The following is a 27,980-nucleotide window of genomic DNA, read 5'->3' on the forward strand; positions in this document are numbered from 1 at the left end:
TGAAATTTAATTAAAGGGGTCGACCTGCCTGTCAGAGAAGAAACCCTGAGAACATAGGGTCCAAATATTTTATAGAGCTTTTAGGAAATCCAAAATATTTGATCACCAATTAATGACGAATTTATTGGTAAAATAAAAGCATTCCAATCAGGGGGAATAGTATTTTGCCAGGGATACTTATCCCGACATGAAACTTTGCACCTGACTGCCACGCTCCATATCAAACAATGCCAATGCCGAAATGTATATATGTTGTTCTGAACATGCATTCCATGTCAGTAATGATCTCACATAGAGGTCCTTTACAACCAGGAACATTCAAAAGAAACAGGTCCAGGGCCACCTTTCTCACCCCATTTACTTGCAAGAATGGACATCAGTACAGGCTCTGATTCTCCACATTGATGACATTTATCCTAGCAATGTGAAACAAAAGATTTTACACCACTCAACTCAAGCTCGGGATGATAGACTTTCCTCAAAGTTCCCATACTCCAACTCTGGAAGAGTCAGACCAACTCTCTCAGCTGTATTCCTCATACGCTCCTTCTGCTCAGCACTTCTATCTACAGCTATGTTATAGGAGAACAAGAGTTCCTGCATCAGTCCAATAGAGCTGCACATAAGACATCACATCATTAAATGCACATTTGTCCACTGATTTTTACTCCTCTGTACAACACATACAATGGGATGCCATCCTTTTGCAACTTCCCTTTCCTCCACACGAAATCAACACCAACAGGATTAACTTTCATTAGTTGTACACTAATTCATATTTAGCTTCCTTTCAGCACAATAATGACTTAGTCGAATGCTAGCCCTCAGTTTTTCTGTTACAGCTTTTATTCCTCAGCACAAGTATCCCCCATATTTATCAAAGATACTCTACAAGGCATGTATGCAAACCATTTTGACACTAACATAGATGTCTTGAAGGCCATTAAAACATATTATCCATGCAAATATGAGCAAAACTTCACATATTTGAAAGGCAAATTTAGACTAGGGATATGTTACAGTTGACAGTTACAGCAGTGAGTAAAACTTCTGGAATTCAGATTATTAAAAGAATGCTTGTTGTACACTAGTCCTAAATCCCAAGTTTATTGAGGATAATGCAAAGATCAACATGGTTTATTCTTGTCCGATGTCTCTCAAGGTCTTCCTAAGCTTTAGGAGACGTGGGAATACAAGGCCCTAATACCCACCCAAATTTGGAGCAAACTTTTGGAACTTTGAAAAATGCCTGGCCAAGAAGTTTGTGTCAAATATCCAAAGATATCTGAACAGCAACAAGCATATCAAATTCCTCCACAAGCTGCTAACATGAACCAAACCTTTTTAAGTCCATCAGAGCTTTTTCCACCAACAATCACATTCTAGACTTAATTGGCACACTATATATTAAAGATCAACAGCTATTTGAGACGTAGTAGAATGCTTGGGTACTGTCCTCCTCTACGTAATAATAAGACCTTGACCCTGTGATCTGGATCATACTCAAGGCAAAGCTTCAAAGATCTTCTCTCTAACTTCTGCACACAAAGGATGACAATGCAGCCCCGAACTTACTACCTCCCTCCCTTGTACCCAAACCTAGCAACAAGCACATCAAATAAACCCCAAAGGAAGCATCTGATATGAAAGCAGCCAAAACCTTAGTCCTCCACAACACTTTTTTCCACTAAGAATCTAACTATCGCAATATGCAAGATGCACTGAAGGAAGAGCCAATACAATAGGATGATGTTCCAAATGTGGGTAGTGAGCATAAGCAAATGATGCCAATGGGGCAATTGATGCATATGCAAGGCCAACTTGGAAGTGCCAATCCAATGCTTTTTGAAAAGCAGGGCATGCATGCAATTATGGGGCAGCCAGGTTACTTTGGTGGTGGCACTAGTTTCCATGCTATGGTGGATCAGGTGGTATGAGCTTTTGCCTCAATTTTGAAATCAAAATTCTGATCAATTTCAACTCAGTTTTTTAGGAGTTTGAGAACCGTGTATGGTCACTTTTGGGATCAGTTTTGCATCAGTTTTTGCATCAATTGTTGATCAGTTTTTGCAATGAGTTTGTGATCAATTTGAGATCACATTGTTTGTGATCAATTCTCAGATCAGCAGATGACCAGTTTACGATTATGCTCGGTTTTCAATGGTTTACAGCTGGTCCCATGGACAGTAGCATGTTAGTAAATGCCATTAATAGTTTCAGCCATGGTTTATGCTGAGAATATGCTTTACTGTGGTTCTAAAGCTAGAACAATTGAGAAACATGAGTAGGGGATGCATCCAATGGGTTTCTAGCAATGATTCTAGACTATTTTTCGAATTTATGCCATGCTAATGCTGGCTGGACATTTTCAACAAGGTTTGGGGCATGTGGCATGGTTAGACAACAATAGCAAATGTTGTGATGGTGATGCCTTATGGAAATTCCAATGTAGTATGCTTTTCCTTTGGCACAATGCACTACAATCGAGGACGATTGCAAGGATTTCAAGGGGAAGGTTTGTCATGGGGACGTGAAATTTTAAGATGCTTTAATCTTGCTGATAACATTTGATTAAGTTATTAATCAAATGTGTAAGGTTGTTTAAGCACATGTCATGCACATGGCAATTACTTCATAGTAACAAGCCAAGGACCCCGAGGATGCAATGAGTCAAAGGCAAAAGTTGTAAGAAGTTAATCCTGACAAGTACTAGGTGATACTCAGTGTTAGATTTATGCCTAGTTCAATTTATCGACCAAAAATGTCAGTGGCGACATTAGAGACTAGGTATTAATTAATTAATTAATGCCAGTCTAACGGCTAATAACTACTCAAGGATACTTGGAAGACAAATTGACCTAGCCAATTTAATTATTGGCTGGTGAAAATAATTTTGAGCACTATAATAATTATTAAATTCATTTCAAAAGTAACCATTTGAAAATTAATGCTGAAAAATAGAATTAGAAGACTGTCACTTAGCAAAACTTGGCCATGCAAGTGGGAAAAACGTTTTTAGGGGCTAGTGGAGTCTATTCCAACTATTGTGAGAGAGAAGGAGACTGTTAGAGAGCAAGGAGATACTACTCATGTGATTTGCAGCGACCATGGACCAGTCCTACAACAAGTGACAAAAATTTGAAGTCCTCCAAGACCAGGTGACAACAGCCCAAGGTCCTTCTAGTACAGGTGACAACATACAAGAGGGGGCAGCAGTCTTTCTAGTGGTCCTAAGCTGTAGGTGTTAGCTTACATGGTTGTTTCAACAGGGAGCAACAACAATTTTTCAACATTTCTCGTGATGAAACTCTAAAATTTCTCTCTACAGCATTCTCTCTCATCCTCAAGTCATCTCTTAAATTATCTCAGTATTTTTCGGCAATTTGAGTCATTACAAAAAGACATTTCAATCAATCTTTGTTGTAAACCCTAATTTACAATAAAAATTAGGGTTTGAGAACCACCTTGGGATGTGTGCTTAGAATTAAGGGCCTAAGACTAGAATTCCAACAACTAAAATTGAGAAATTTCAAGAAGATTCAAAAGGCCAACCAACTAATATCACATTTGGAGCTGAATTTGTCATTCAAAAAGTAGAGTAAAGGCCAATCCCCAAGCAAACCAAGGGACAAATTGGTTTGAAGACTTATTGGTCAATTTTGACACCAAGAGGCACTTGGATTAGCAGAGGAGATCAGAGGATCTCTCTTATACTCCACCCATTTGCAATAAAAGTTAAAGAAATACCACAAAGGGCGCCAATTTGGTGGCAATAAACTGTCCAATGTCCAAGATTGTATGGTAAAGTGTGCATTTCAGTTTTATGGATTTATTAATTGTTGTAATAAGTGCTTAGTTACGTTTTGCCACCCTATCCAAGAATAAAGGCTAGTTTCATGGCCTGTGGAGCATCAAGGTCTTCCTCATTCCCTTTGGGGTGAGGCAGTGGCTACTACGGTTCACATCCGCAACCATTCTCCGACTTTTGCTTTACAAGACATGGCTCCCTATGAGGCTTTCTTTGGTTGAAAGCGTTCCGCATTTTTGGATGTGATGCATTTGTCCATGTGGACAAGAAGAAAAGGAAGACAAAGCTTGACTCAAAGTCTAGAAAGCTCGTCTTCATGGCTATATCACTACCACGAAAGGCTATCAACTTAACGATCCAAAGACACACAAGCTTATGATGAGCATGGATGTGATCTTCGACAAGGCTTCCGCCTCCGAGAATCCTATCGATGGTTCTATTCCAAGTGATTCTTCATCATCAACTAACACTCCCCCACCCTCAATTCCTCTCCTTCCTTCCAAGTTGCCTCTTAGCACCCCTTCTTCGTCTTCAACTCCTTCTTCTCCACCCTCTACTCTAGCTTTCCTACCACCTTTGACAAATGCAACTACTATTTTTTCGTCGTATACTTCCATCCCTTCAGCCTCCCCTCCGGAGTTATCTAGGGTTGATCCGCCGTCGAAGAGGGGCAAAGGATTACCTTCCCTTGGTAAGAGGGAGTCCCTCTTATAGACATGCGCATTGCAGATACCAAAGGCTACTTAGTCTTCCTCGCAGCAGGATGAGCCTATTCGGATTCCTCGTTGGAGCAAATAGCTCACGGAAGATTCAGATGTTTCTCACTTTCCTACTTCTCCTACACTTCCACACAGATCAGCTCACTTACACACCCAACAAAATAGTTCACTTTGTATCAACTATGCTCTCACGTCACAGATTCTTCATGCTAGTGAGTCTACTATTGTTGAGGAGGCTCTTATACAAGATATTTGGCGTCACGCCATACAAGAGGAGCTCAATTCTATAGAGTATAATCTGACTTAAAAATTGGTTCCACGTTCCCAAAGCAGAAGGTGATAGGTGTGAAGTGGGTCTATAAAACCAAGTACCTTACGAATGGCTCCTTGGACAAGCACAAAGCTACACTTGTAGCCAAGGGTTTTGCTCAGAGTGCAACTTTAGACTATTTTGAGACTTTTTGCACCTACAACTCGGATGTCTATTTTTCACCTTATTTTGGCTCTTGCAGCCTGTCAAAAGATGGCATACTAGCAAGACAGTACGGTTTGCAGGGAGGAACATGGAGTGAACTCGGCAAACATGGAGAAGAGAAGAGAAGAAACTCTGATGAATGGAATGATGAAGACCTGAATCATGGAGAGAATGTGATATAAGGGAACAAGGGTATCGTAGCACAAGGAAGATGAAGAAGACAGCCACTAACCACGAACCACAATGTCCTCTTGAAGGGGTATAAGGGGAGTGGAGAGGTTGAAGAGAAGAGGTGATGGACTGAATGAATCAGCCGTGTAGAGTAAGTGAGAGAGTGGCCTATAAATAGGCAAAGTCAGTCTAGGATGGTGCCCCTTTTTGGGGCTGCAAACCCTAAACGCAAAATGCAAAAACACAAAAATGCGACCTACGGGTGAAGGGTGAAAGGTTTCTCAACACCCCCTCTTAGGCCCAAAAAGGGAAAGAAGAGAAAAGTGAAGTGGAGATGAAATGCTACATGCTAAAGAATGCTCATGCAGCAGGTGCCACTTGGACAATGTCCCTCGTGGAGAAATTATTCACTTGCCCAAGCACCCTAGTACAAAGATGATGAAAACATGCAATGCATAGAAGGAATGTCGGACTTTGTGTGGTGCCGAGAACCATAAGAATATGCCTGTACTCGACCTCAAGAGTTGGCTCCATGCTGACCAAGTGACCAGGGCAAGAAGAAGAGGAGGAAGGTGTAAAGGATCCCTGAGATCCAAGATTTCCACCTGAAAGGGAACCAAAGGGAACCTGCAGTAAAGAACAGTAGACAAAGTGAATTGGAGAACCTGAAACTCAACCTCGAGAGAGAAGCCAATAACTCCGTGCATCCATGCAAGAAGGAATTCGAAGGCATCGTCACCAAGTCACAACTGAACCTCCAAGGCCCCGATCTGGGTAGATCCTCGAGTTCCTGGGTATCAATACGTGAGATGACCGCTAGAAGGAAGCCACTCCATCCAAGGGTAGAAGTAGAAGGTAAAAGGCCTCCACCAAGGTGTACGAAGGACGATGGAGCAATAGGTGGGAACCCCCTTTGAAAGAAGAGGAATAAGAGTCCCCTCTGAAGTTGCAGTACATGTAGATGCCCCCTCCGAGGGCAAAGAAAGATCATCCCCCTCTGAATCCCTCTCTAAGGTAGATAGGAAATCCAAACACTCATGGATCACGTACTCTGAAATGTCAGAGGATGAAGGAAGTGCCGTCGATCGTATTAAAAAATGTATCTGGGGTAATGAAGAACTCCTAGAGGTGGCCTCTTGAACCTGAGTAGGCAAGGGTGAAGGGTGGGGCTTTGGCTGAGCAATGAGTGGGCAACAGTCGCCGCTTCTCAAAGGAGCGAACCAAGAAGTCGAAGAACAGGAAGGAGTCCAGCAACCACTGTCTCTCGAAGGAGCGAACTGACAAGGAGATGGTATCAAACAATCACTGTCTCTCAATGGAGTGGACTGTAGAATCACCGGCCGTGGTAGCCACTGTACCCGAAAATAGGCGGGAGAAGATTGCCACTAGCATTGCGACAATCTCCAGAAGGTCCTAGAGCCAATCGATCCTCCATGTGCTCGAAAGGACTTAGTGCGCATCGGATGCGTCTTATTGCCTTGAGCATAGTACTCTAATAGCCGATGCAAAACAATCTCTATGGCCTAGAAAGGAGAGGTGGCCCAAGGAGTGCCTGGTAGAAGACGCATATACTCCGGGGGGGTGAGGAGCAAAGGTCAAAGTCGGCAAGCATCGGTGGTATGTCCGGTGATGCCACAGTAGGAGCACCCAATAGTCTAGTCATCTATTGGTAAAGAAGCCATGGATACCAATGTGCCTTGTTGCTAAAGAAGGAATAGATCAGCCACAAACCATGAACTACAATGTCCGCCTCAAGGGCTAGGAGAGTAGTGGAAGGGCTGGAAGTGAGCTGCCAGTGGGAGGAGGATGCTACCAGCAGTAAGAGGTTGCAGCCAATAGAAAAACGCAAGTGAGGATAGAGAAAGACTAAAAACGCAGGCTGCAGGAGAGAGAAAGACTAAAAACGAAAGCAAAACCAGCAGTAGCAATCAATATGCTGAAATCAGCTCCAAATAGTGTGTGGTAGGCTGGAAACAGGCACCGGACTGTTATGAACAGCAATGGCCAGCTTGGACTGCGATGTCCTCCACGTGTAGGGTGTGGGCAGCAAGTTGAAATACTTGAAATCTGCAAAAATGAGATTGTTTTCTGAATGGAGAGTAATCAGCAACAGTCGCTCTGTTGTAAACAGCTGCAAACTGTGGGTGGAAGGCTGGAAACAGGCGCCAAACTGTAGATGACAGAAAGGGACAACTGAGACTGCGATGTCCTCCACGAAAGGGGTGTGGGCAGCAAGCTGAAAACACATGAAACCTGCAAAAACAAGATGCAATGGAAGAAGAAGAGAAGTGGATGGCGAACCTGCCACCAGTCTTTACCATCACTGGAGTGGAGGATCTTTGCCGTTATTTGAGCAGATCCAACTCTGATACCATGTCAAAAGATGATGTACCAGCGAGACAGTAGGGTTTGCGGAGAGGAACATGGAGTGAACTCGGCAAACATGGAGAAGAGAAGAGAAGAAACTCTAATGAATGGAATGACAAAGATCTGAATCATGGAGTGAATGTGATGTAAAGAAACAAGGGTGCCGTAGCACAAGGAAGATGAAGAAGACAGCCATGAACCACGAACCACAATGTCCTCCTGAAGGGGTGTGAGGGCAGTGGAGAGGTTGGAGAGAAGCGGTGATAGATTGAATGAATCAGCCATGTAGAATGAGTGAGAGAGTGGCCTATAAATAGGCAGAGTCAATCTAGGATGGCGGCCCTTTTTGGGGCTGCAAACCCTAAATGCAAAACACAAATTGCAGATGAAGAATGAAGGGTTTCCCACAATCCACTGGCCTGTTTATCAGTTCAGATGGACATAAAGTTTTCTTATTCAAGGAAAGGAGCATTATATCTACACATTGAGAAGGCCCTCTATGACCTAAAGCAAGCTCCTCATGCTTGGTAACAGCGGATCAATCACTTCTTTCTCCAAAGTGGCTTCCACCGATCAGCTCATGATTCCAACCTATACTTCAAGGTTGAGGATGACGTGTGTTTTGCTCGTCTTCTACGTGAATGATCTTATCACTACAAGGAGCTCTACTCATAAGGTTAATCGTACTCTGGAGATTTTGTGATAGGAGTTTGACATGACGGATCTTGGGATCCTATATTTCTTCCTTGGCTTGGAGATCTATCAGATGGCATAGGGCATTTTTATTTCGCAACACACGTACATTTTCGAGCTTCTCTCGAAGTTTGGTATGACCGATTGTCAGCCTATTTCTTACCCCATGGACCCAGACTCCTGTTGGAAAATGGCAGCTAGCTATCGAGCTTCTCTCAAAGTTTGGTATGACCGATTGTCAGCCTATTTCTTGCCCCATGGACCCAGACTCCTGTTGGAAAATGGCAGCTAGCTATGGAGAGAGAGAGAGGAGAGACAATGATAGCAAGAGAGTGAGCTGAAGCAAAAAAAAAAAGAGTGTACTTGCTAGAATGAATTATGAGTGAAGGTACAACTTATGTTTAGGTCAAGGGTTGGCCTAACCAACCTTCCACCAACTAACTAGAGTTAGGTTTATTTTACTCTAGAGCCTAGTGTCACTACTTTAAGTTTCTAAGACACTAGGTGTACACACCTTACATTGACACTTTAATAGGTGTCCACACAACACAAATTACATTGGGCGCTGCCCATAGAATCGGCAGATTCTAACACCCCCCTACAGTGCTAAGGTGATGAAGTACAAGGTTGATCAACCACCAAAGGGTGACAAGTTTAAGGACTTTCGAAAAGCCTCAAACTTCACGCGTGGTAGTGCCTTGGTGAAAATGTCTGCAACATTTTTCTGTGTGGGTACATGCATCAAGCTAATCACTCCTGCATAACATCTCTCTCTGACATAATGGTAATGCACCTCTATGTGTTTCATGCAAGCATGAAACACAAGATTTCGTGCTACTGCAATAGCACTCTGACTATCAAAAAGAATGGGTGTAGGACCCTTCAATGGTAAATGTAGATCAGCAAACAATTGCGCAACCATACACATTCCACTGTTGCGGTGAAGGCTGCCCTGTACTCAGCCTCACAAGACGAGGTAGCCACTGTAGGTTGTTTCTTGCTTAGCCATGACATGCATGAACGGCCCAGAAAGAAACAATGTCCACTAGTAGACTGCCTAGTGACTGCATCACCAGCCCAATCTGAATCACTGTAAGCCTGTAAGTGCAAGTCTCCCCCCCTAGGAAATAATAATGCATGTGACTGAGTACCTTGCAAATATCTGAAAATGTGCATTTTACAGCCTTGTCATCAAGCTTCTCACTAAGCTCTTTCGAAACATGTGCATAGGCTATGCAACCAAACACCTGAAAGTAGTCTACTTTGGATTTCTTGCCGTGCCAAGCTTGGAATGGTGTGATCGTCTTCAGTGCCTTGGTGGGTGCACGATTCAACACATAATTTGCACACTGAAGGCCTTCTGGCCAAAATTTATGAGGTAGCCCCTTGCTTTTTAGCATACAACAAGTTATCTCCATAAAAGTCCGATCCTTCCTTTCAACGACACCATTTTGTTGAGGAGTCATTCTAACAGTGGCTTGATGCGTAATGCCATGATCAAGCAAATATGTCTCAAAAGCACGAGACATGTACTCCCTCTCTCTATCTATGTGAAGTGTCTGCACTTTTATGTCAGTTTCAGCTTCAAGCTTTGCAATAAGATGTTTGAAATGCATGAACACATCGGATTTTGCCTTTAGCCCATACACCCATGTATACTGAGAGTAGTCATCAATAAATGTAACAAAGTATTGATAACCTCCAAGTGCACATGTCCTCATGGGACCACAAACATCAAAGTGAATAAGCTGCATTTTTCGGACAGCACGCACTGCACCATTCTTTTTGAAGGCAAACCTATGCATCTTGCCCAAAATACATCTCTCACATGCACGAGGAGGTGGAGTCTCCACTGGAGGCAATGCATCTACCCATAGAAACATGAAACGGGGAACAGGAACGGGGAACGGGGACGGGAACGCCAAACCTAGGGAACGGGGACGTGGGAACGGAAACAACATTTAAAAAATCAAAATTCATGAAGTAAGTAGGAACGGGAACGCCAAACCTAGAGAAGGAAGAGAAGAAAGAGAAAGAAGAGAAAGAAGAAGGAAGAGGTTGGAGGTGGGAGAAGAAAGAAGAGAAAGAAGAAGAAGGAAGAGAGGGAAGAGAAGGAAGAAGAAGAAGGAAGAGAATGAAGGTGGCTGGGGGCAGGATGCAGGCAGGAGTAAGATGCAGGCGGGAGCAGGACGCGACCGGGCGCAGGTAAGTTTTGCCACGTGGCGTTCCCTGTCCCGTTTCAGACAGGGAACGCAGCAGGGAACGCGTTCCCTGCTGCGTTCCCTGTCTGAAACGGGACAGGGAATGTTCCATCATTTGGAAACGCGGTCCATGACGGATACATTCCGGGGATGGCGATTCCGCGTGCCGGGGGGCCGTTCCGGCCGTTTCCTGTCACTATGCATCTACCATATGACACCTCTGAAGGGTCATCAAACTCCCAAAGCTCATGTGACCATAGCGAGCATGCCATGGCTCTGCATTTTGCATAGCGGACGAAAGAGTAGTGACTGCTAAAGCATCATGAGACTGTCTGTCATATGTATCCAACAAAAATAGACCCTTATGCAGGGTGTCGGACAGCCTAAGTGCATAATCCATCTCTCTATCTCTAACAATGCATTTGTCATCCTCAAAGATGACCTGAAAGCCATCCTTATTAAAAGTAGAGATAGACAACAAGTTCTTTGTAATGCCACGTACAAACAAGACATCTAGAAAAATGAAATCGCAACTATCTGCAACAGTAATAGTGACTATCCCAATGCCACATACATCATAACTGCTGTTGTTTGCACATGTAACACACTTTCCAGAAGGGCTGAATGCAAAGAGGTAAACAAACACTTCCTGGAAGTGATGTGCTTTGACGCCCCACTATCAAAATACCATGTTTGCTGCGTTTCAGCAGCATTAAATGCTAAATCAGCCATTGAAGAATCATAACTGCATGTGAGAAATGCATAGTCCTCCCCTACAAAGTTAGCTGAAGTATCATCATCAGTAGATTTGCTGGCTGATGTTTCTTGGACAGCCAAACCGAAGTTCTTTTACTTCTCTTTGGCCAATCTCTTTCTGCATTCATCGATATAGTGACCGGGCTTCCTGCAATAATGGCATTTCCCCTTCTTTTTAGTCTTTTCTGTGTCTTGGACAACCTTATTTGATGGCTTTCCAACATCACCCTTTTGCTGATTTTTTACATTTTGCTTGACTTTTCCTTTGCCTTTGAACTTGGAAAGCATAGCCACATCACCTGAACGCAATGCCACATTCTTCCGAGTCTATTCCTCTTGCACCAAGAGGCCTTCCAACTCCACAAATGTAAGGGGCTCCTACCCCCCCCCCCAAAGACAACATCAAAGAGATGTGAAAACCAAGATGACTCTAGAAGAGAGTTCAGTGTGATATTTACCAATTCAGCATCCTAAATGACCTCATCAACATTGAGTAGCTGCTCACGCAAATCCTGTATGTGAGTAAGGTGCTCTGTCATGCTATCACCTTCATCCATGGTCACATTGGCCAACTCTCTGCGGATAGGATATCTTGGCCTCATTGCGTACTGCAGACATACCCTCAAGTACATCCCATGCTGATTTTGAGGTCTTACAAGACTGAATGTGTGGAATAATTGCCCTTTTTACTGACAAGGCAATCAAAGAAGGTGCTTGTGCATCTTTTGAGTCCCATTTCCTCTGATCCTCCATAGAAGGGAGAGGAGGGGCAGTAGCAGTAGCAACACCAATACCTCCACCACCAGCACTAGTAACCTGTCCTCGAGCGTTACGCTGAGGTGTCTGAGGTGCAAGACCTTCTGATCGTTGCAAATCACCTGTAACATAGTCCCACAAGTCCTTCGCCACAAGAAGGTTACGGACCATAAAACTCCACAGTGGGTAGTTTGAGCCATCAAGTTTGTCCTCCTGAGTGAGGACACCAAGGATGTTGCTCTGATCATTATTCCCCTAACGTGCCATGCTATCAATGATAGACAAAAATCTGCAACCAAATACTTCGATACTAAAGTATAGAGTATACTCCTCAGAGTACCAAAATCCCCCACTGAAACAACTACCAAACTATCACTCAAATGCCAAAGTGTGCACAATGCCACCCAAATCAGCACTCAGCCAGTAAATTACAGCACTATACTGCTGTACCACACCGGCCTCAAAATGTGTGCCCACAAAAGTACAAAATATAGCAACTTAATGTTGATTCTTACCAAAATTTTCTGAATTTTTCCAAAATTCTCTACCCAATCTAACTGTAACAGCAATTAAATATTGTGCTGCTTGTTGCTTGCCTTGGAGTGCGTGTCGAGCAAAAGCCCCAAATTTCTTTCTAAATTTTCAAAGAAATTGAAGAAATTTGTACCTTACAACTGGAATTTCTGCAGAAATGTTGCCTTGGGATGCGTGTCAGCAATGAACAGCAGCTGAAATCTGCCTTGTGATGCATGCCAAATCCAAAAAACTGAAAAGCCCCAAATTTTCTTGAGCCAAAGTGGAAGAAATTACGCAATGTCTATGAGTTTGGTAACAATTTGCGCAAACGGCCTCCAATCGGGCAAAAGCCCCAAATTTTTTGTGAGAATGTCCAAGAAATTGAGAAATTTCTACGAATTGGTTATCAATTCTTCAAACTCCGGGAGGAAAAATTAGCAAAAGCTCCAAATTTTTGGGCAGGACGAGCTGAGATTCGAGAAGAGATGGCTGAAATAGAGTGGAAATTCCAGAAATTTTGAGAAAACCCCAAATCTGAAAATTAGGGTTTCTGCACTTTTTAGGGTTTGCAGAAATTGGCGGGCAGGACTGAGAAAATGGCGGGTAGAGCTGAGAAAATGGCGGTAGAGCTGAAAACAGCAACAGCTGTTCCAAAACAGCAGCTCATCGGGCTACATGCAAGGCTGCATGGGACTGCGCATTGGACTGCGTGTAGGGCTGCGCGCAGGCTGAAAACAGCAGATCTGTAGCTGGATAGATCTGGAGCAAATGGACAGATTTGGAGCTGATGGCTGAATTGGACAGATCTGGAGTAGACAAGAGATGGCTCAGCTACAGCTCCTCCTCCACTTCAGCAGCACCTCACAGCAGCTGAAAACTCTTCCTTGAGTTGAGAACCAAGCTGGCAGCAGTAGGACCTTGGGCACGATGGCACCGGCTGATGGTGGCTGAACGGAATCCGCATGTACGAGCTGCTATGATACCAAATGTTGGAAAATGGCAGCCAGCTATGGAGAGAGAGAGGAGAGAGAATGACAGCAAGAGAGTGAGCTGAAGCAAAAAAAAGAAGAGTGTACTTGCTAGAATGAATGATGTGTGAACGTACAACTTATGTTTAGGTCAAGGGTTGACCTAACCAGCCTTCCACCAACTAACTAGAGTTAGGTTTATTTTACTCTAGAGCCTAGTGTCACTACTTAAAGTTTCTAAGACACTAGTGTACACACCTTACATTGACACTTTAATAAGTGTCCACACCACACAAATTACATTGGGTGCTACCCATAGAATCGGTAAATTCTAACAACTCCAGAGTCTAAGCTTTTGGCAGAGCTGGAGCTCCTAGGTGTCTTGTTGACTCCCTCATCTGGCTTATTCATACTCGACCGAATGCTTCTTTTATTGCGGTATTGTTATCTTCTTTCGTGAAACTTCCACTCAGGAGCATTGGAGAGCGACCTTGCACGTTCTTTGTTATTTACAAGGGACTCCATCCTACAGGATCATGTATGGAGAGGGGGTTACTCTCTCTAGTTAAAGTGATTCTGACTAGGCAAGTGATGTGGATTCACAACAGTTCACTACAGGTTATGTCTTCTTCCTTGGCTCAAGAGTTATCAAGTGGAGCAGCAAGAAGCAAGCTACTATGGCCCTTTCTTCTACAGAGGCAAAGTATCATGCATTATGCTCTATAGCTATGGAAATAGTTTGGCTTCGCCGCATGTTGACAAAGATTGGTTTTCCTCAATCTAGAACCACAGCGCTACATGTGGATAAGCAAAGTGCTCTTGAAACCAACCTTCCTTCCGTGGATGGGTGGTAAATCCCTGATTACAACTTAATTACAACAGCAAACAATTAATGCAAATCTGAAAATACAAATTTACCTATTGATCTTGGACAATGCACATCCGATTGGCCCCAAAACTGACATCCCTTTCGGTAATTCTTTAGCTTTATAAAAGAAGAAGTTGATTTACAATGGGATTCTCCCGATCTCCTTCGCAAACCAAACTACCCTTATTGTCGAAAGTGACCAACAAGTCTTCAATCTATTTTTCCCCATGATTCGGGCACTTAATTAGCCTTCACCCGCTTTGATGGAGATGGAAAATGCCCCAAACTCAATTATTTGCTGGTCCCTCCACTTCAATAGGCTAAAAACAACTTCAGCCTTGTTGAATACAAGTCTTGGAGCTTCCAATTTCTGGCACGCTTCTCGAGGCTACTACTAAACCCGAATTTCTGCTGCAAATTAGGATTACAGCAAAGAAATCTGAAATTTCTCTGCCTCTGGTGATCTCAATGCAGCAATCTTTGGAGCAAGGCTGTAAAAAGGCTAGGAGATAAGAGAGAATGCAAAGGAGAAAGAAAATTCATTTGATGGCCCCTCCACTTGAATAGGCTAAAAATAGCTTCAACCCTATTGAATTCAAGTCTTGGAGCTTCCAATTTCTTGCATGCTTCCCGAGGCTACTAGTAAACCCTAATTTCTTCCGCAAATTAGGGTTTATAGCAAAGAAATCTGAAATTTCTCAGCCTCTGGTAATCTCAATGCTGCAATCTTTGGAGCAAGGTTGTAGAAAGACTCGGAGATGAGAGAGAATGCTAAGGAGAAAGAAAATTCAGACTTTCTTCGCGAAGAACTAAAGAAAATGTCATTTACTGCTGTTGCCCTGCCTCAATAGCTTGTAGATGCAAAGAACTGGAGAAAATCACTCATTTACTGCTGCTGCCATGTCTCAACAACCTATAAATGCTGTCATCTGCTGTTGATCGGTCTTCTCCTGCCCTTGGCTGCCTCAAAAGATCCTCCAATGGCTGAAAATCAAACCAATAGAATCTCCTCTCTCTCTCTTGCAGGCTGAATACACAAAATTCCTCTCTCCAGCCTCCAAAGACGTTTTCCAGTCTTGCATGGGCATTTTTGACAAGTGGCTGTTAGCAGTCATGTTTATCATGCCTTGTCATCTCCTGCCTGTGAGCCTCAGTCTGAGTCAGACGAGGACATTAGGAGCTCTGACATGTCTGTCATGTGTTATGATGGCAGAGGCTAGTCACTCTCGACTGGCTGTCTTAGGATGTGTATTTGTTTTTGGCCTCTTTTAGTGGGCAGCCACTGGCTGCCGGGCCACTTTTTGGTCACTGTTGTGGGGCGCCCATTTTAGGGCATTTTTAGGGTTTGCGTCCATTTTAGGGTTAGGGTTAGGGTTTGCCCTTTGCCTATTTATAGGCAGCCCCCCTCCCCACATGATCATTTTTGTCTTCTTGCAGATTCCGACACTCCTCCCCCGTGGTGGTGCTGCCATCGTCATCAGCCTGATCTGGTGCCCTCACTGACGCTGTGGGCTACATGCAGGGACTGATCAGTCCATTTCAGTGTATTCAGCATTCATTTCAGTCACTGCAGATTTCTCTTCCTTATTTTCTGCTTTCTCTCTCTCTCTCCCTCCGTGTTCGTATTTCCTCTTCCGTTGCGCACTCTCACATGGTATCATCGCCAAACTGAGAGCACGGAGGTCTTCATCGACTGGAGAGAGACCACACCTATCATCTGTTGCTGCCCCCCTTCTCTCCAACAGCCAGGCGGCCCCTCCAGGTGGTCTAAATATTTGCGTTTGCTGCATAGGTGGTCTGAATTTTTTGCGTTTGCTGCATCAGCCGCTTCCATAGGCTGCCACGTCATCAACCAGCCTTGTCTCCTTGCCTTTTCAGCTGGGCGGCCTTCTCTTCAGCTGGGCGACTCCACTACAGGCTGCGTTTTGCATCCAAGGTGGTCGTTTTCCCTCCTGGCGGCTTCTCTCCAGCTGGCGCTTCTCTTCTTGGCTGCGTTTTGGTGCCTGGCAACTTTCCCTCTGGATTTTGTGCCCTACACAGCTGCGTTTTCACCTCCTGGTGATAGGCGACCTGATTTCCTGGAGTTTGGTGGTTCTTCTGGTGGTTGGTGACCCTTCTGGTGGTCATTCTTCGGCATTGGCACAGTTTTCTTTGGTGTTTTGCAGATTTAGAAGATGTCTTATCATCAATCTACAGGTTTTGATGACTCAGATGATGAGCTTTTGTCTCGACATTCATCTGAACGGAGGCGTGATTTCTATCGCGAGGATCGTCCTACGGAGTCTATTCCTCGTTCCCGTCCCCCTTCTATTCATGTATCTCGGCGATCCTCTTCCAGTGGGCCGACGATGCAGCCTTTGGTACCCCCTGTACAGGTACCTGTACTTCCTCAGCTGCCCAAAGAGGACCGGTTGGATGGCTCCAACTTTTCTCTATCGTCCTGCAAGGTGGAGTGTATCTTGGACTCCTTCGATCTTTGGGAGCTTGTTTCTGTTCCTATTCCCCGGCCTAAGGTGGATCCCGCAGATGGGACATCTATGGATCGTGCAGCCTTATGGGATCGGCTTAATTCTAGAGCCAGATCTTTCCTCTTTCTGAGTTTGCAGGATTCTGTCCTTGTTCATGTTCACAAGTTGAAGACTGCAGCAGACGTGTGGAGAAAGCTCGCGTCTCTCTATCAACAGAAGACGTTTGCCCACCGGATATCTCTTGAAAAGAAGTTGCGGATGCTCGCTATTGATGACAGTCCTTCCATGAAGGACCACATCAACAGATTACAGGATATGAGGGATGAGCTTGCATCCCTCGGTCAGACGATATCTTCTGAAGACATGGCTATGATTCCTTTGACTCAGCTGCCATCGCCTCGGTTTGATGTCTTCTACACCAGCCTACTTACATCGAGGACCCGTGAGAAGCTTCTATGGGAGGAGCTATCCCCGCTTGTCTTGGAGCATGACGAGCAACTCAGAGAGGTCAGTGCTAGTGGATCCGACTCCACTAGAGCCTTTGTTGCAGGTTCGGGAGGACAGAAGAAGAAGACGAAGTCAAAGGCTAAGAAGAAGGACAGTTCTTCAGGCTCTGACTCAGATTCAGAGAGACTGAAGTGCCCACACTGTGGGAAAGGGACACATCCCGAGGAGAAATGTTGGAAGAAGTACCCTCACCTTCGTCCGGGAGCGAAGGGTGGATCTACATCGGAGCCTTCTACCTCTACACCCGCTGTTACCCATGAGTCAGTGTTCCTTCATATCCATGCTTTGGAGGAGGATCCTTCTTCCGTGGCTGCAGTGTCTTCTGCGCAGCCTTGGTTAGTGGACAGTGGTGCTTGGAGTCATATGACTCCCCGAGGTGATTTGTTACAGGATCTCCATCCATCAGAGGGTTCAATCACTGTTGGTGACATTTTATCGGTGCCTATTAGTGGTGTTGGCACATTGCCTTTGTTTACCGACCGACCTTCGAGCTCCTTTTCACAGGCCCTACATGTTCCGGATTTGGGCCTTCCCCTCCTCTCAGTTTATGGTCTTACGAGGCTTGGCACACGAGTGATCTTCACCGAGCATGCCGTTGTTATTGAGGATTCTCTTACAGGAGCTGTCTTATCTACAGATTGGCAGGAGAGCGGGCTTTACAGGCTCCATTCCCCTTCTTTGATGCAGGGTCCTCCGAGGCAGTCTATTGCTACACCCGTTCCCGCTTGTGCACCTTCTATTCCACAGGTTCCTTCCCATCCCCCACCCTCTCCTCTGGTGGTTCCCTCGTACCCCCCATCCCTTTCCGAGGGGGACGATCTCGGTGATGCGGCTGTGGATCCCCTGGCCCCTAGTGTTTTAGAGGGGGATTCCCAGGATCGTGAGGAGCTCCTTCAGCGGGCAGTCTACATCGACGAACTTCATCGACATTGGCATTCCTCTTGCCACCCCAGGATCCGTTTCTCCCTTGGCCTTCAGCCACATCCAGGATCTGAGAGGGGGTGTTAGCAGTCATGTTTGTCATGCCTTGTCATCTCCTGCCTGTGAGCCTCAGTCTGAGTCAGACGAGGACATTAGGAGCTCTGACATGTCTGTCATGTGTTATGATGGCGGAGGCTAGTCACTCTCGACTGGCTGTCTTAGGATGTGTATTTCTTTTTGGCCTCTTTTAGTGGGCAGCCACTGGCTGCCGGGCCACTTTTTAGTCACTGTTGTGGGGCGCCCATTTTAGGGCATTTTTAGGGTTTGCGCCCATTTTAGGGTTAGGGTTAGGGTTTGCCCTTTGCCTATTTATAGGCAGCCCCCCTCCCCACTTGATCATTTTTGTCTTCTTGCAAATTCCAACACTCCTTCTCCCCCGTGGTGGTGCTGCCATCGTCATCAGCCTGATCTGGTGCCTTCACTAACGCTGTGGGCTGCGTGCAGGGACTAATCAGTCCATTTCAGTGTATTCAGCATTCATTTCAGTCAGTGCAGATTTCTCTTCCTTATTTTCTGCTTTCTCTCTCTCTCTCTCCCTCCGTGTTCGTATTTCCTCTTCCGTTGCGCACTCTCACAGTGGCAGCCTTTCCAAATGGTTTTTTCAGCATTATCCATAATTAAATATTAATTTTCAATCTTTAAATACTGAAAACTAGTCTAATAATAATTTTGGTGCCCTAAAAAATAATCTAACTGGCCAATTATTAAATTGACTAGGCAACTTCCATTCCCGAGTATCTCTATGCTATCTTTGACCATCAGATTAGGATTAGGTACCATTAAACACCACTTCTCTAATGTCACCAAAACTAACACTTCTGGCCAAATGAATGATCTAGGCCATTAACTGGCACCAGATACCACCAAATACCTGTGTGGTATAACTTTTAGCAACTTTTGCCTTTGACATTCCATGATTTCGTCGGGTCCCGCGTTCGTAAATTTACTCTAACCTTGGTTACACCTCACATGTGCAACAGTTACTTAACCATGTGATTAAATATTAATCCACATGTTAAATGAGGTTTCAAAAATACATGTCCTCATGACAACCCTCTCCCTTGAAATCCTTGCAATCGTCCTCAATTGCACTGCCAAATACATCAAAAGCAAAGTACTCGTTGTTCTCTAATCAAAAAATGAACCAGTAGCTCTCTCTCCCCCAAGCTATATACTAACTGAATGGCTGAGACGCAATCCCCAAAAACGTTTTCTCATTTTGCATGGGCATTTTTGCCAAGTAGCAACCTTCTAAACCCTTTTTTAGCATTATCCAACCATTTAACTAATTTTCCAATTTAAATAATCCTGAAAATCAATTTCAACCCTTTTAACCCTACCAAAAATTAAATGTGTCAATCCATAATTAAATTGGTTGGGCCATTTGTAGCCTGGAGTGGTTCCCAACCTCTATTGACCCTTAGACTGATATTAATTAATTAATTAATGCTAATCCCTAGTGCCACCATTGACACTTTATTTGCCAAATAACTGTCCCAAGATCAAAACTAACACCAACTGATTTCCAAAGCCCAGCTGGCATAACTTATCACAACTTTAACCTTTGACAACCATTGCATCCTCAGGGTCCTTGGCCTGTTACCATGAAATAACTGCCATGTGTATCACTTGTACTAAACAACCTTGCACATTTGATTTATAACTTAATCAAATGTTATTAGCAAGATTAAAGCATCTCAAAATTTCACATCTTTGTTACAAACCTCCCCCTTGAAATCCTGCAATCGTCCTCAATTACATTGCATTGTACCAAGGGAAAAGCATATTGCACTGAAATTCCATAAGGCATCACAGTCACAACATTGCGTATTGTTATCCAACCATGCTACATGCCTCAAATCTGTTGAAAATTTCCAGCCAGCATATACATAACATAAAACTGAAAATCAATCTAGAACTGTCGCTAGAAACTCATTGGATACATCCATAACTCATCTTTCTCGATTGTTCTAACTTCGATAGCAAAGCATATTTTCAGTATAAACCATGGCTAAAACTATCACTAGCATTTACTAACATGTTGTTGTCCATGGAACCAGCTATAAACCATTGAAAAGTGAACATAATCTGATCACAAACTGATCACTTGCTGATCTAAGAACTGATCACAAATTGTTGCAAATGTGACCCCAAACTGATCACAAACGAATTACAAAAACTAATGCAAAACTGATCCCAAAAGTGACCATAAATGGTCCTCAAACTAATCAAAAACTAAGCTAAAACTTATCAACATTTTTTTCTCAAACTTAGGCAAAACTGATCATAAACTGATGCAAAAGTATTGTTTCAGCAACCAAGTGAAACTTATACTTATCTCCATACATCTCACAATGACTAGTACACTATGTAGTGACCCCGTGGCAGACATACTGTCAGCACAGTACCTTGGATGTATGCTGAATACATCCGAGATCCACTACATACGAGAGTTGTTCACAACTAGAGGAGTGGAAGTGCTACCTACCCCTTGAGCATCAAGCAATGCTCTGGACCCCTGCTCTGTTAAACCTAATTGAGCCCAAACTGATGTCGGCTCTAACTGAGAAGCATCTCGATAAAGCTACAACAATTGAGGATGGTTTGCCAAGTCATCCTCTTCCATCCACTTTACATCTATTGGTGAAACAATGTTGAAACTTCACCAAGAAGCATACGAACTTTACCTCTAACTTTACTTGCCTCAAGACCTCCACTACGTTGTAGGCCTTTCTTTCCCTTACGCATTGTGATGCTTTATACTTTCACATTGTTGCAATTTCAATTTAACTAATATGCAACATTGCATCCAATTGACTAGCCCCTCATGTGGAGCACTAGATGCATTAGGAAACATTCTTTTTTGCATACTTTGGACCATTGCAATGCGACTGTGCATGGGAATTTGCATCCTACCAGCCATACCAAGATACATTTTCCAATACGTTGCACGCATTACTAGCTGTATTTTTCTTCATGACCAACACTATACAAAGCATTTGCAAGACCAGCATTAATACCATGGATTCCAAATTGTCCTTCTATACTCTTCAAATACTACATTCCTCTTGAAATTTTGATTGAATAAATATGTGTCTCTTTGAGAAAGAAAAGTATAAAGGATAAACCTATGTATAAGTGCAAGCCTAAGTATGACTCCATAGGACCAAACGGAAGGAGGCGACTACAGTGGTATTACCTTCAGAATCTCATTGAAAGAAGCCATGGCGGTTGAGAATGACCTCTTCACTTAACTTTTATAGTTATTTATTTAGCCCATTGGCATGTCAATGATTCATTTAGCATGATCTATCCACCGACTTCCTTTTATTAAAAGCTCCTAACTTGACCGCACAAATAATGTAACTTTAGATGACTATGCATGATCCATTTTGAGTGGGCTGCATATATGCATTGCCAAACTTGCCACTTTGTGCCCCAGCATCATGCCAACATGTACATGGGGTTATGCATATTATCAACCATACCCAGATACATTAGGCCTGCCCTCCTTTAAGGGGTTCAAAAGTGCATGAAATGAGGATCATTTGCCAATTGCATTAACATTTCAGCTGTCATCCTCAACAAATCTTTACACTGATCATTAAATTTCTCTCTTGCTAGTCATCAACTTCAAGAGACCTACGACCCACCTCTTGTCCCATTCCCTTATTCTCAACGTGCTGCCCATGCTCCGTGCCTTGTCCAAGATCAGGCATTGCATTTTCCCAAACACTTTGTAAATTTTCAAATTGAGAGGCATAATCCTTGCTTGATCCCATCTCACTATTTGAAGACATTCTTGCTGTAATGCTCAGCTGAATACAATTTCAGCACTAGAGCAAAGCTTATAACCTTCAATCAAGCACCTCGGGCCCACCAATTCGAGAAAATTGATGGTATCCCAGCAATGGAACCTTGCAACCAGTCTTCCTTCTTGGAAAGGGTGCTAATTTCATCATTAAGCACTTAATTACAACAATCAACAAATATACATAACTTAAAATGCATAAATTACCTTAATAATCTCAGACATTGAACACCCTATCAGCCCTAAAACTAGCGCCCCTTTCAATATTTCTTTAACTTGATTACTAATGTAAGGAATACAAGCTGAGATTCACAATCTCCTTTGCTGTTCCAAAAGCTCTTTGGCTGTAGCTACAATCAATAAACAATCTCTGCCAATTGCCCCTTGATTTTTCACCCAAGATTTGCACAAATGGAACCACCAACTGACCAAACACTACCCCAAATAACAAAGAATGGGCTAACATCTGAATTCCCTGACAATTATACAAATTTCAAGTGCTGAATTTTGACACCAACTAACCCCCAAAGCCTAACTCGCATGACTTATCACAACTTTTGCCGTTGACACCCACTACACCCTCAAGGTCCTTGACCTATTACCATGAAATAACTACCATGTGCATCACATGTGCTAAACAACTCTACACATTTGATTAATAACTTAATCAAATGTTATCAATAAGATTAACGCATCTCGACATTTCATGTCCTCATGACACAAAAGCCTAATTTTCAAAATTACAGCAAACCAACCCTTTTGTATATAATTCACGCACTTGGTGCCCATGGTTTTGTTTCATGTAAAGAGAGAGGGACCAGTTTCTCTCTCAACATGGTGTCAACTCCTCTCTCTCTCTCTCTCTCTCTCTCTCTCTCTCTCTCTCTCTCTTTTAATTTTCATGGTGATATAATTGATCGAGTTGGTTAAGTTCAAAGTATTGTCATTCTCACATTCTTGAAAGGTATTAATGTTATTGATGCAACTAAGCCTATGAAAGGTAACATATCACCTATCATTCAAGGATCTAGCAGCGGTGACTTCAAAGTCTCATCATGCGCAAGCTACCTCTTGTCCCAAGAATCCCTCCATGGAGAAGGGCAAGGAGAAAGTCAAAGAACCGGCTATTTCCATGGTAGTTAAATCTCCAAAGATACTTTTAGCAAAGCAAAATGATGCTAGAGACTTCAAGCCTAGAGAGAAGAGCATCAAGTTTACAGTAAGAGAGATTCTCAAAAAGATGTGTCTTCATTAGACAACTTGATCCTGCTTTTAGTGGTGAAGATTATACAGAAAAATTAAAAATTAGGCTGGTTAAAATGCATCTAAAGAATGTTGTTTTAAATTGGTGGCTCAAAGTTGTTCAAGAGGGGAAGAAACCCAAGTCTTGGAAAGAGTTGAAGGAGATGTTCAATAAGAAGTTTCTGCCTTTGTCCTTTGAAGCCGATAAGCAACAAGAATGGAATGAGTTGAAGCAAAGCCATGGAGACAATGTTGAAACATATATTAATAGGTTTGCAAGTATTTCTCTTTAATTTACATCTCTTAATAAAGTTCCTTCCAATATGGAGATGAGAAAGCAAGGAATCCTTGCAGCAGGACGAAACTCTGTTAGAGAAAATGAAGCTTTTTATGGCTTGGGGTGAGATTGCTAATCAGCCTATTCTTATTCATTTTTATACAAGGGCTACATATCATTATATCCATCCTCTCATTGTTAAAGCAAAATGTCACGTGCTACTTTTCAAAAAATGAACTCCGAAGTTACTCTCATTCTTGGGAAACTACGAATTGAGATAGGAGATTATGTAAGTCATGAGAGTTTGTCATGGAAGATCTTAGTCATTGTGATGTTGTCTTAGGAATACCTAGGCATAGAAGAATAGATCCAGTCATTGATTGGAATCAAAATTAGATTCCCTTTAGGGTAAAAATGTATCTTTTGATGTGGGAGTGAAAGGAAACTCTATTCCCATCTTATCCCATGTACAAATTTGTAAAGCAACGAAAAAGTCTATTTCCTCATACTTAATTTTTGTCAAAGATTCTAACAAAGAGTCTAGAACCAAGGAGTCAATCTCAAACATGAACGAGGACCGAATGAGTTTCTTAAAGGAGTATAAAGATTATTTTGCAAACACTTTACCTAACGAGTTACCACTAGAGAGACCAAAAGATCATCACATTGATCTCATTCCTAGGAGCTCATCTCCAAATAGGCCACCCTATCATGTGAGTCCAACACAACAAAAGGAGATTATTAAGCAAGTGAATGAGCTCTTAGAGAAGAGTCTAATAAGACCTAGTTCCTCATCTTTTTACTCTCCAATCCTCTTAGTGTAGAAGCAAGATGAATCTTGGCACATGTGTGTGGACTACACGGCCCTCCACAAAATTACAATTTGAAATAGGTTTGCCATTCCGAGAATTGATGATATCTTGGATAGATTGGATCCAAAGTATTCAGCCAGATTGACTTGAAGGGTGGCTACCATCAGATAAGGATTGCTTCTCAAGATATTCATAAAACAACATTCACGACAACTTTTGACTTGTATGAGCTTCTTGTGCTACCATTTGGTCTTATCAATGCTTCTGTAACCTTTAATAGAATGATGGAAAGAATCATTTGTATCAGCATTCTTCTTCGGTCTCCAGTATTCTTCCTTTATCTTCTGCTTCCTCTCTCTCTCTCTCTCTCTCTCTCTCTCTCTCTCTCTCTCTCTCTCTCTCTATGCTTATCTTCTATTGTGCACTCCCACAAAAACCAGTCTTCCTTTTAGGATAGGGTTGTAAAACTTGATCAAGCACTTAATTATAGCAATTAATAATGGAACATAAATTGAAATGCATACATTATCTTAAAAATCTTAGACAATAGATCCTATTGGCTCCAAAACTAACGCCTCTTTTAGTATTTCTTTAACTTCAATTGCCAATGGATTAATTACAAGCCAAGATTCTCTGATCTCCTTGGCTAATTCAAAAGCCCCTTCCTGTACAAACAATCAACAAAACCAATTTGCACCAATTGCCCCTTGATTTTTACCCAAGACTTGCACAAATGGAACCACCAACTAGCCAAATGCTGCTCCAATTTACAATGGATGATCTGGCATTTGAAATCCTTATCAATACATCAAATTGTAAGTGATGATTTCAATGTACGATGCCTTATCTTATAGGCACAAGTCCCAAGATGGCTGTTAAATCCTAACTTTTGCCAAAATTTAGGGTTTACAGGCAAAAATCCTCCTGCTGTCCACCAAATCACACTAAGATCTATTGAGAATGGCTGAGAAATACTAAGATCTTTTGAGAATTGATTGAAGAAGGAGAGAGAAAGCCAAGATGAGAGAGAAATCCAATTTTCTTTGAAAGAAATTCCTAAAATCTTCATGTTGTCTAACCCAGCCTACATTTAATGCAATCATCTACTGTCAAGTACCTCCAAAATGCTGTCATTTGATCAACAATGCTGTTGTCAGCCCCTGGAAGGTGTCTCCTTAATATTCCATGCCTACTGAGGCCCCTAGATGGCTGTCTTCTACAGCAAATTGCTATTCTCTAATCAAAAAATGGACCAACAGCTCTCTCTCTCCTCCAAGCTGTAAACTAACTCAATGGCTGAGACCTAACCCCCAAAAACGTTTTCTCAATTTGCATGGGCATTTTTGCCAAGTGGCAATCTTCTAAACCCATTTCTCAGCATTATCCAACCATTTAATTAATTTTCAAAATTAAATAATCTTGAAAATTAATTTCAGCCCTTCTGACCCTACCCGAAATTAAATGTGCCCATCCATAATCAAATTGGCTAAGCCATTTGCAACCTAGAGTGGTCCCCAACCTCTGTTGACCTTTAGACTAACATTAATTACTTAATTAATATTAGTCCCTAGTGTCACCACCGATACTTTATTTCCTAAATAACTATTCCAAGGTCAAAACTAACACCAACTGACCCCCAAAGCCCAGCTGGCATAACTTATCACAACTTTTGCCTTTGACACTCACTGCACCCTCAAGGTCCTTGACCTCTTACCATGAAATAACTGCCATGTGCATCACATGTGCTAAACAACCTTGCACATCAAATGTTATCAACAAGATTAAAACATCTCAAAATTTCATGTCCTCGTGAATAGCTGAACCTCCAAGGCCCCGATCTAAGCGATCTCTGAGCCCTTGGCAACTATTCCAGCACCTCGCACTGTTCTCTCAGTCCCAAGCATTGCTGCCCCAGCTGTCACATCTCCAACCACTGCAACTTCTGCTGCAGGTGCTCCAAGCTCAAAATGCAGCCTTTCTGCTCCACATTGTTGCGGCAGCTGATGCCACTGCTGCCCCAGGAAAACATGCATGTCTGCCATGTCTCCAACCACTGCTGCCAAAAGTTTGAGGAGTCATCTGCTGCTGTCCTGCACAGAAAACACAGGTCCGGCAGGCAGCCACATCATCAGCTGTGTCACAGTCTCCAACTATATGCTGCTGTTCTACAGCCTTTGCACCACCAAGGCAGCCGTGCTGCTCCCCAAGCTTGTCAAATATTGAGTGTTTGCTGGCTGTTCGCCCAAATGCAGGATCGGGATCCATTCAAGTATGACACACTCCACCCTGCTGTTCATCGTGTCTCCAACTCCTCCACCTCCACACAGTCAGGATCACCTCTCTGAGTGTCCCTCACCCTTGTTCTCCACCCTCTCCTTTGAACCTTCACCCTTGGTTTGGCTCATTTTATAGTTGGCAGCAATCCTGCCACTCCATGTTGATCCATGGAGTTCATGATTGTTTCTTTTCTTCCACGAGCATTCATTGGTTAGTTGTACTGTCCATACACTCTTGTCTCTCTGGTAGGCCTAATCTATTATCATATCTAATATGTCAAGGAGAAACAGAGGAGATTTTTACTAACATGGACAAAATTTTGTAGGACAAGATCTTTACATTATTGAAAGCTTAAAAACAGCCGGAACTGCATTTCCTGATTGGAGAGAGTTCAAAAGGCAGACATCATGGGAGGTATTGCACTTAACAGCGCGCACTCAAACAAGTTTAGGTGCCATGACAACCCACCACCCCTATACACTAAAAAATAAGTTGATGGGAGTTTTAAAATGAAAAGCTTAGTACAAATAAGGCAGCTACTGTGCACCCGTGCAACAGGCTGATAAGAGAACTGTAGAGGTTGTGCAAGGCTGATGTATGACACAAAATGCAGGAGGTGGATTGCTCTCTATTAAGCTTGTCTAACTGGGCAAACTTAAGCAATCAGCAGTTATGCATTCTTGTAATTGTAAGCCTTCTCTCTATCCAGCATGGCTTGAGACTGGGTGTGTGATTGATGAGCCGCAGGCCACTGCCAAGAAAAAAAGAAACGATGGACATGTCCATCCTTGGGGATCCCTTATGATTTTAGCATGTCAACAAGAGGGATAAAGGCAAGTTGAAAACATGTTAGCTTGTGCAACACATTACATGCAGCAGAGCAATCTATATGCATTTTAGTTGCATAAACATGCAAATACCCTTATAGCGACAGTGCCTTAAATGCATTTTAGTTGCACAAACATGCAAATACCCGTATAATAACAGTACCTTGTGGTGACGGATGCTTTGAAGAAGCACTGCATAGTCTGCAGCAAGCTGCAACTTTTTAGTTGCAAGTGTTTTGTCTGCTGAGCTGCCATGCTTCCTAAATTCCTCTGCAACATAGTCTCTGAAGGATGATTTGGACACATCCTGTGTGACGTTTGCTTTGATTGATTTCAGAAGCCTTCTATACACGGAGAGCGTCTCCATGGCGACGCCTCTTGCTGATCCAACCCCTCCGTTCTATGCAAGAGAAATATATATGCAGTTTCAAGTCAGTTGGTTCACATGTGTTGATTTGATTAGCAGAAAATTCCTAAAAA

The 27,980-nt window shown here is 43.0% G+C and overlaps 1 protein-coding gene across 1 annotated transcript; it reads right to left on the bottom strand.

The window, feature by feature from the left end:
- Nucleotides 1-12: 12 nt before the first annotated feature.
- Nucleotides 13-27,970, bottom strand: LOC148032961 (uncharacterized). The gene is made up of 2 exons (XM_087683655.1): nt 27,664-27,970; nt 13-597 (listed from the first exon to the last, which is right to left on the bottom strand). Exons 1-2 carry the CDS (start codon nt 27,865-27,867, stop codon nt 454-456), a joined length of 348 nt encoding a protein of 115 aa, XP_087539781.1. The 5' UTR covers nt 27,868-27,970; the 3' UTR covers nt 13-453.
- Nucleotides 27,971-27,980: the final 10 nt, after the last annotated feature.

The sequence above is a fragment of the Lygodium microphyllum genome, chromosome 8, assembly GCF_053477565.2.
Source record: "Lygodium microphyllum isolate KBCC chromosome 8, Lygodium_microphyllum_v1.1.10, whole genome shotgun sequence".
Lineage (NCBI taxonomy): Eukaryota > Viridiplantae > Streptophyta > Polypodiopsida > Schizaeales > Lygodiaceae > Lygodium > Lygodium microphyllum.

Bases quoted from the DNA above. Each gene is read 5' to 3' on its own strand.
- LOC148032961 (XM_087683655.1), bottom strand. From the start codon at position 27,867: ATGGAGACGCTCTCCGTGTATAGAAGGCTTCTGAAATCAATCAAAGCA. The intron at 598-27,663 runs GTACTGTTATTA...GGACTGATGCAG, and splicing joins AAAGCATCCGTCACCACAAG to GAACTCTTGTTCTCCTATAA.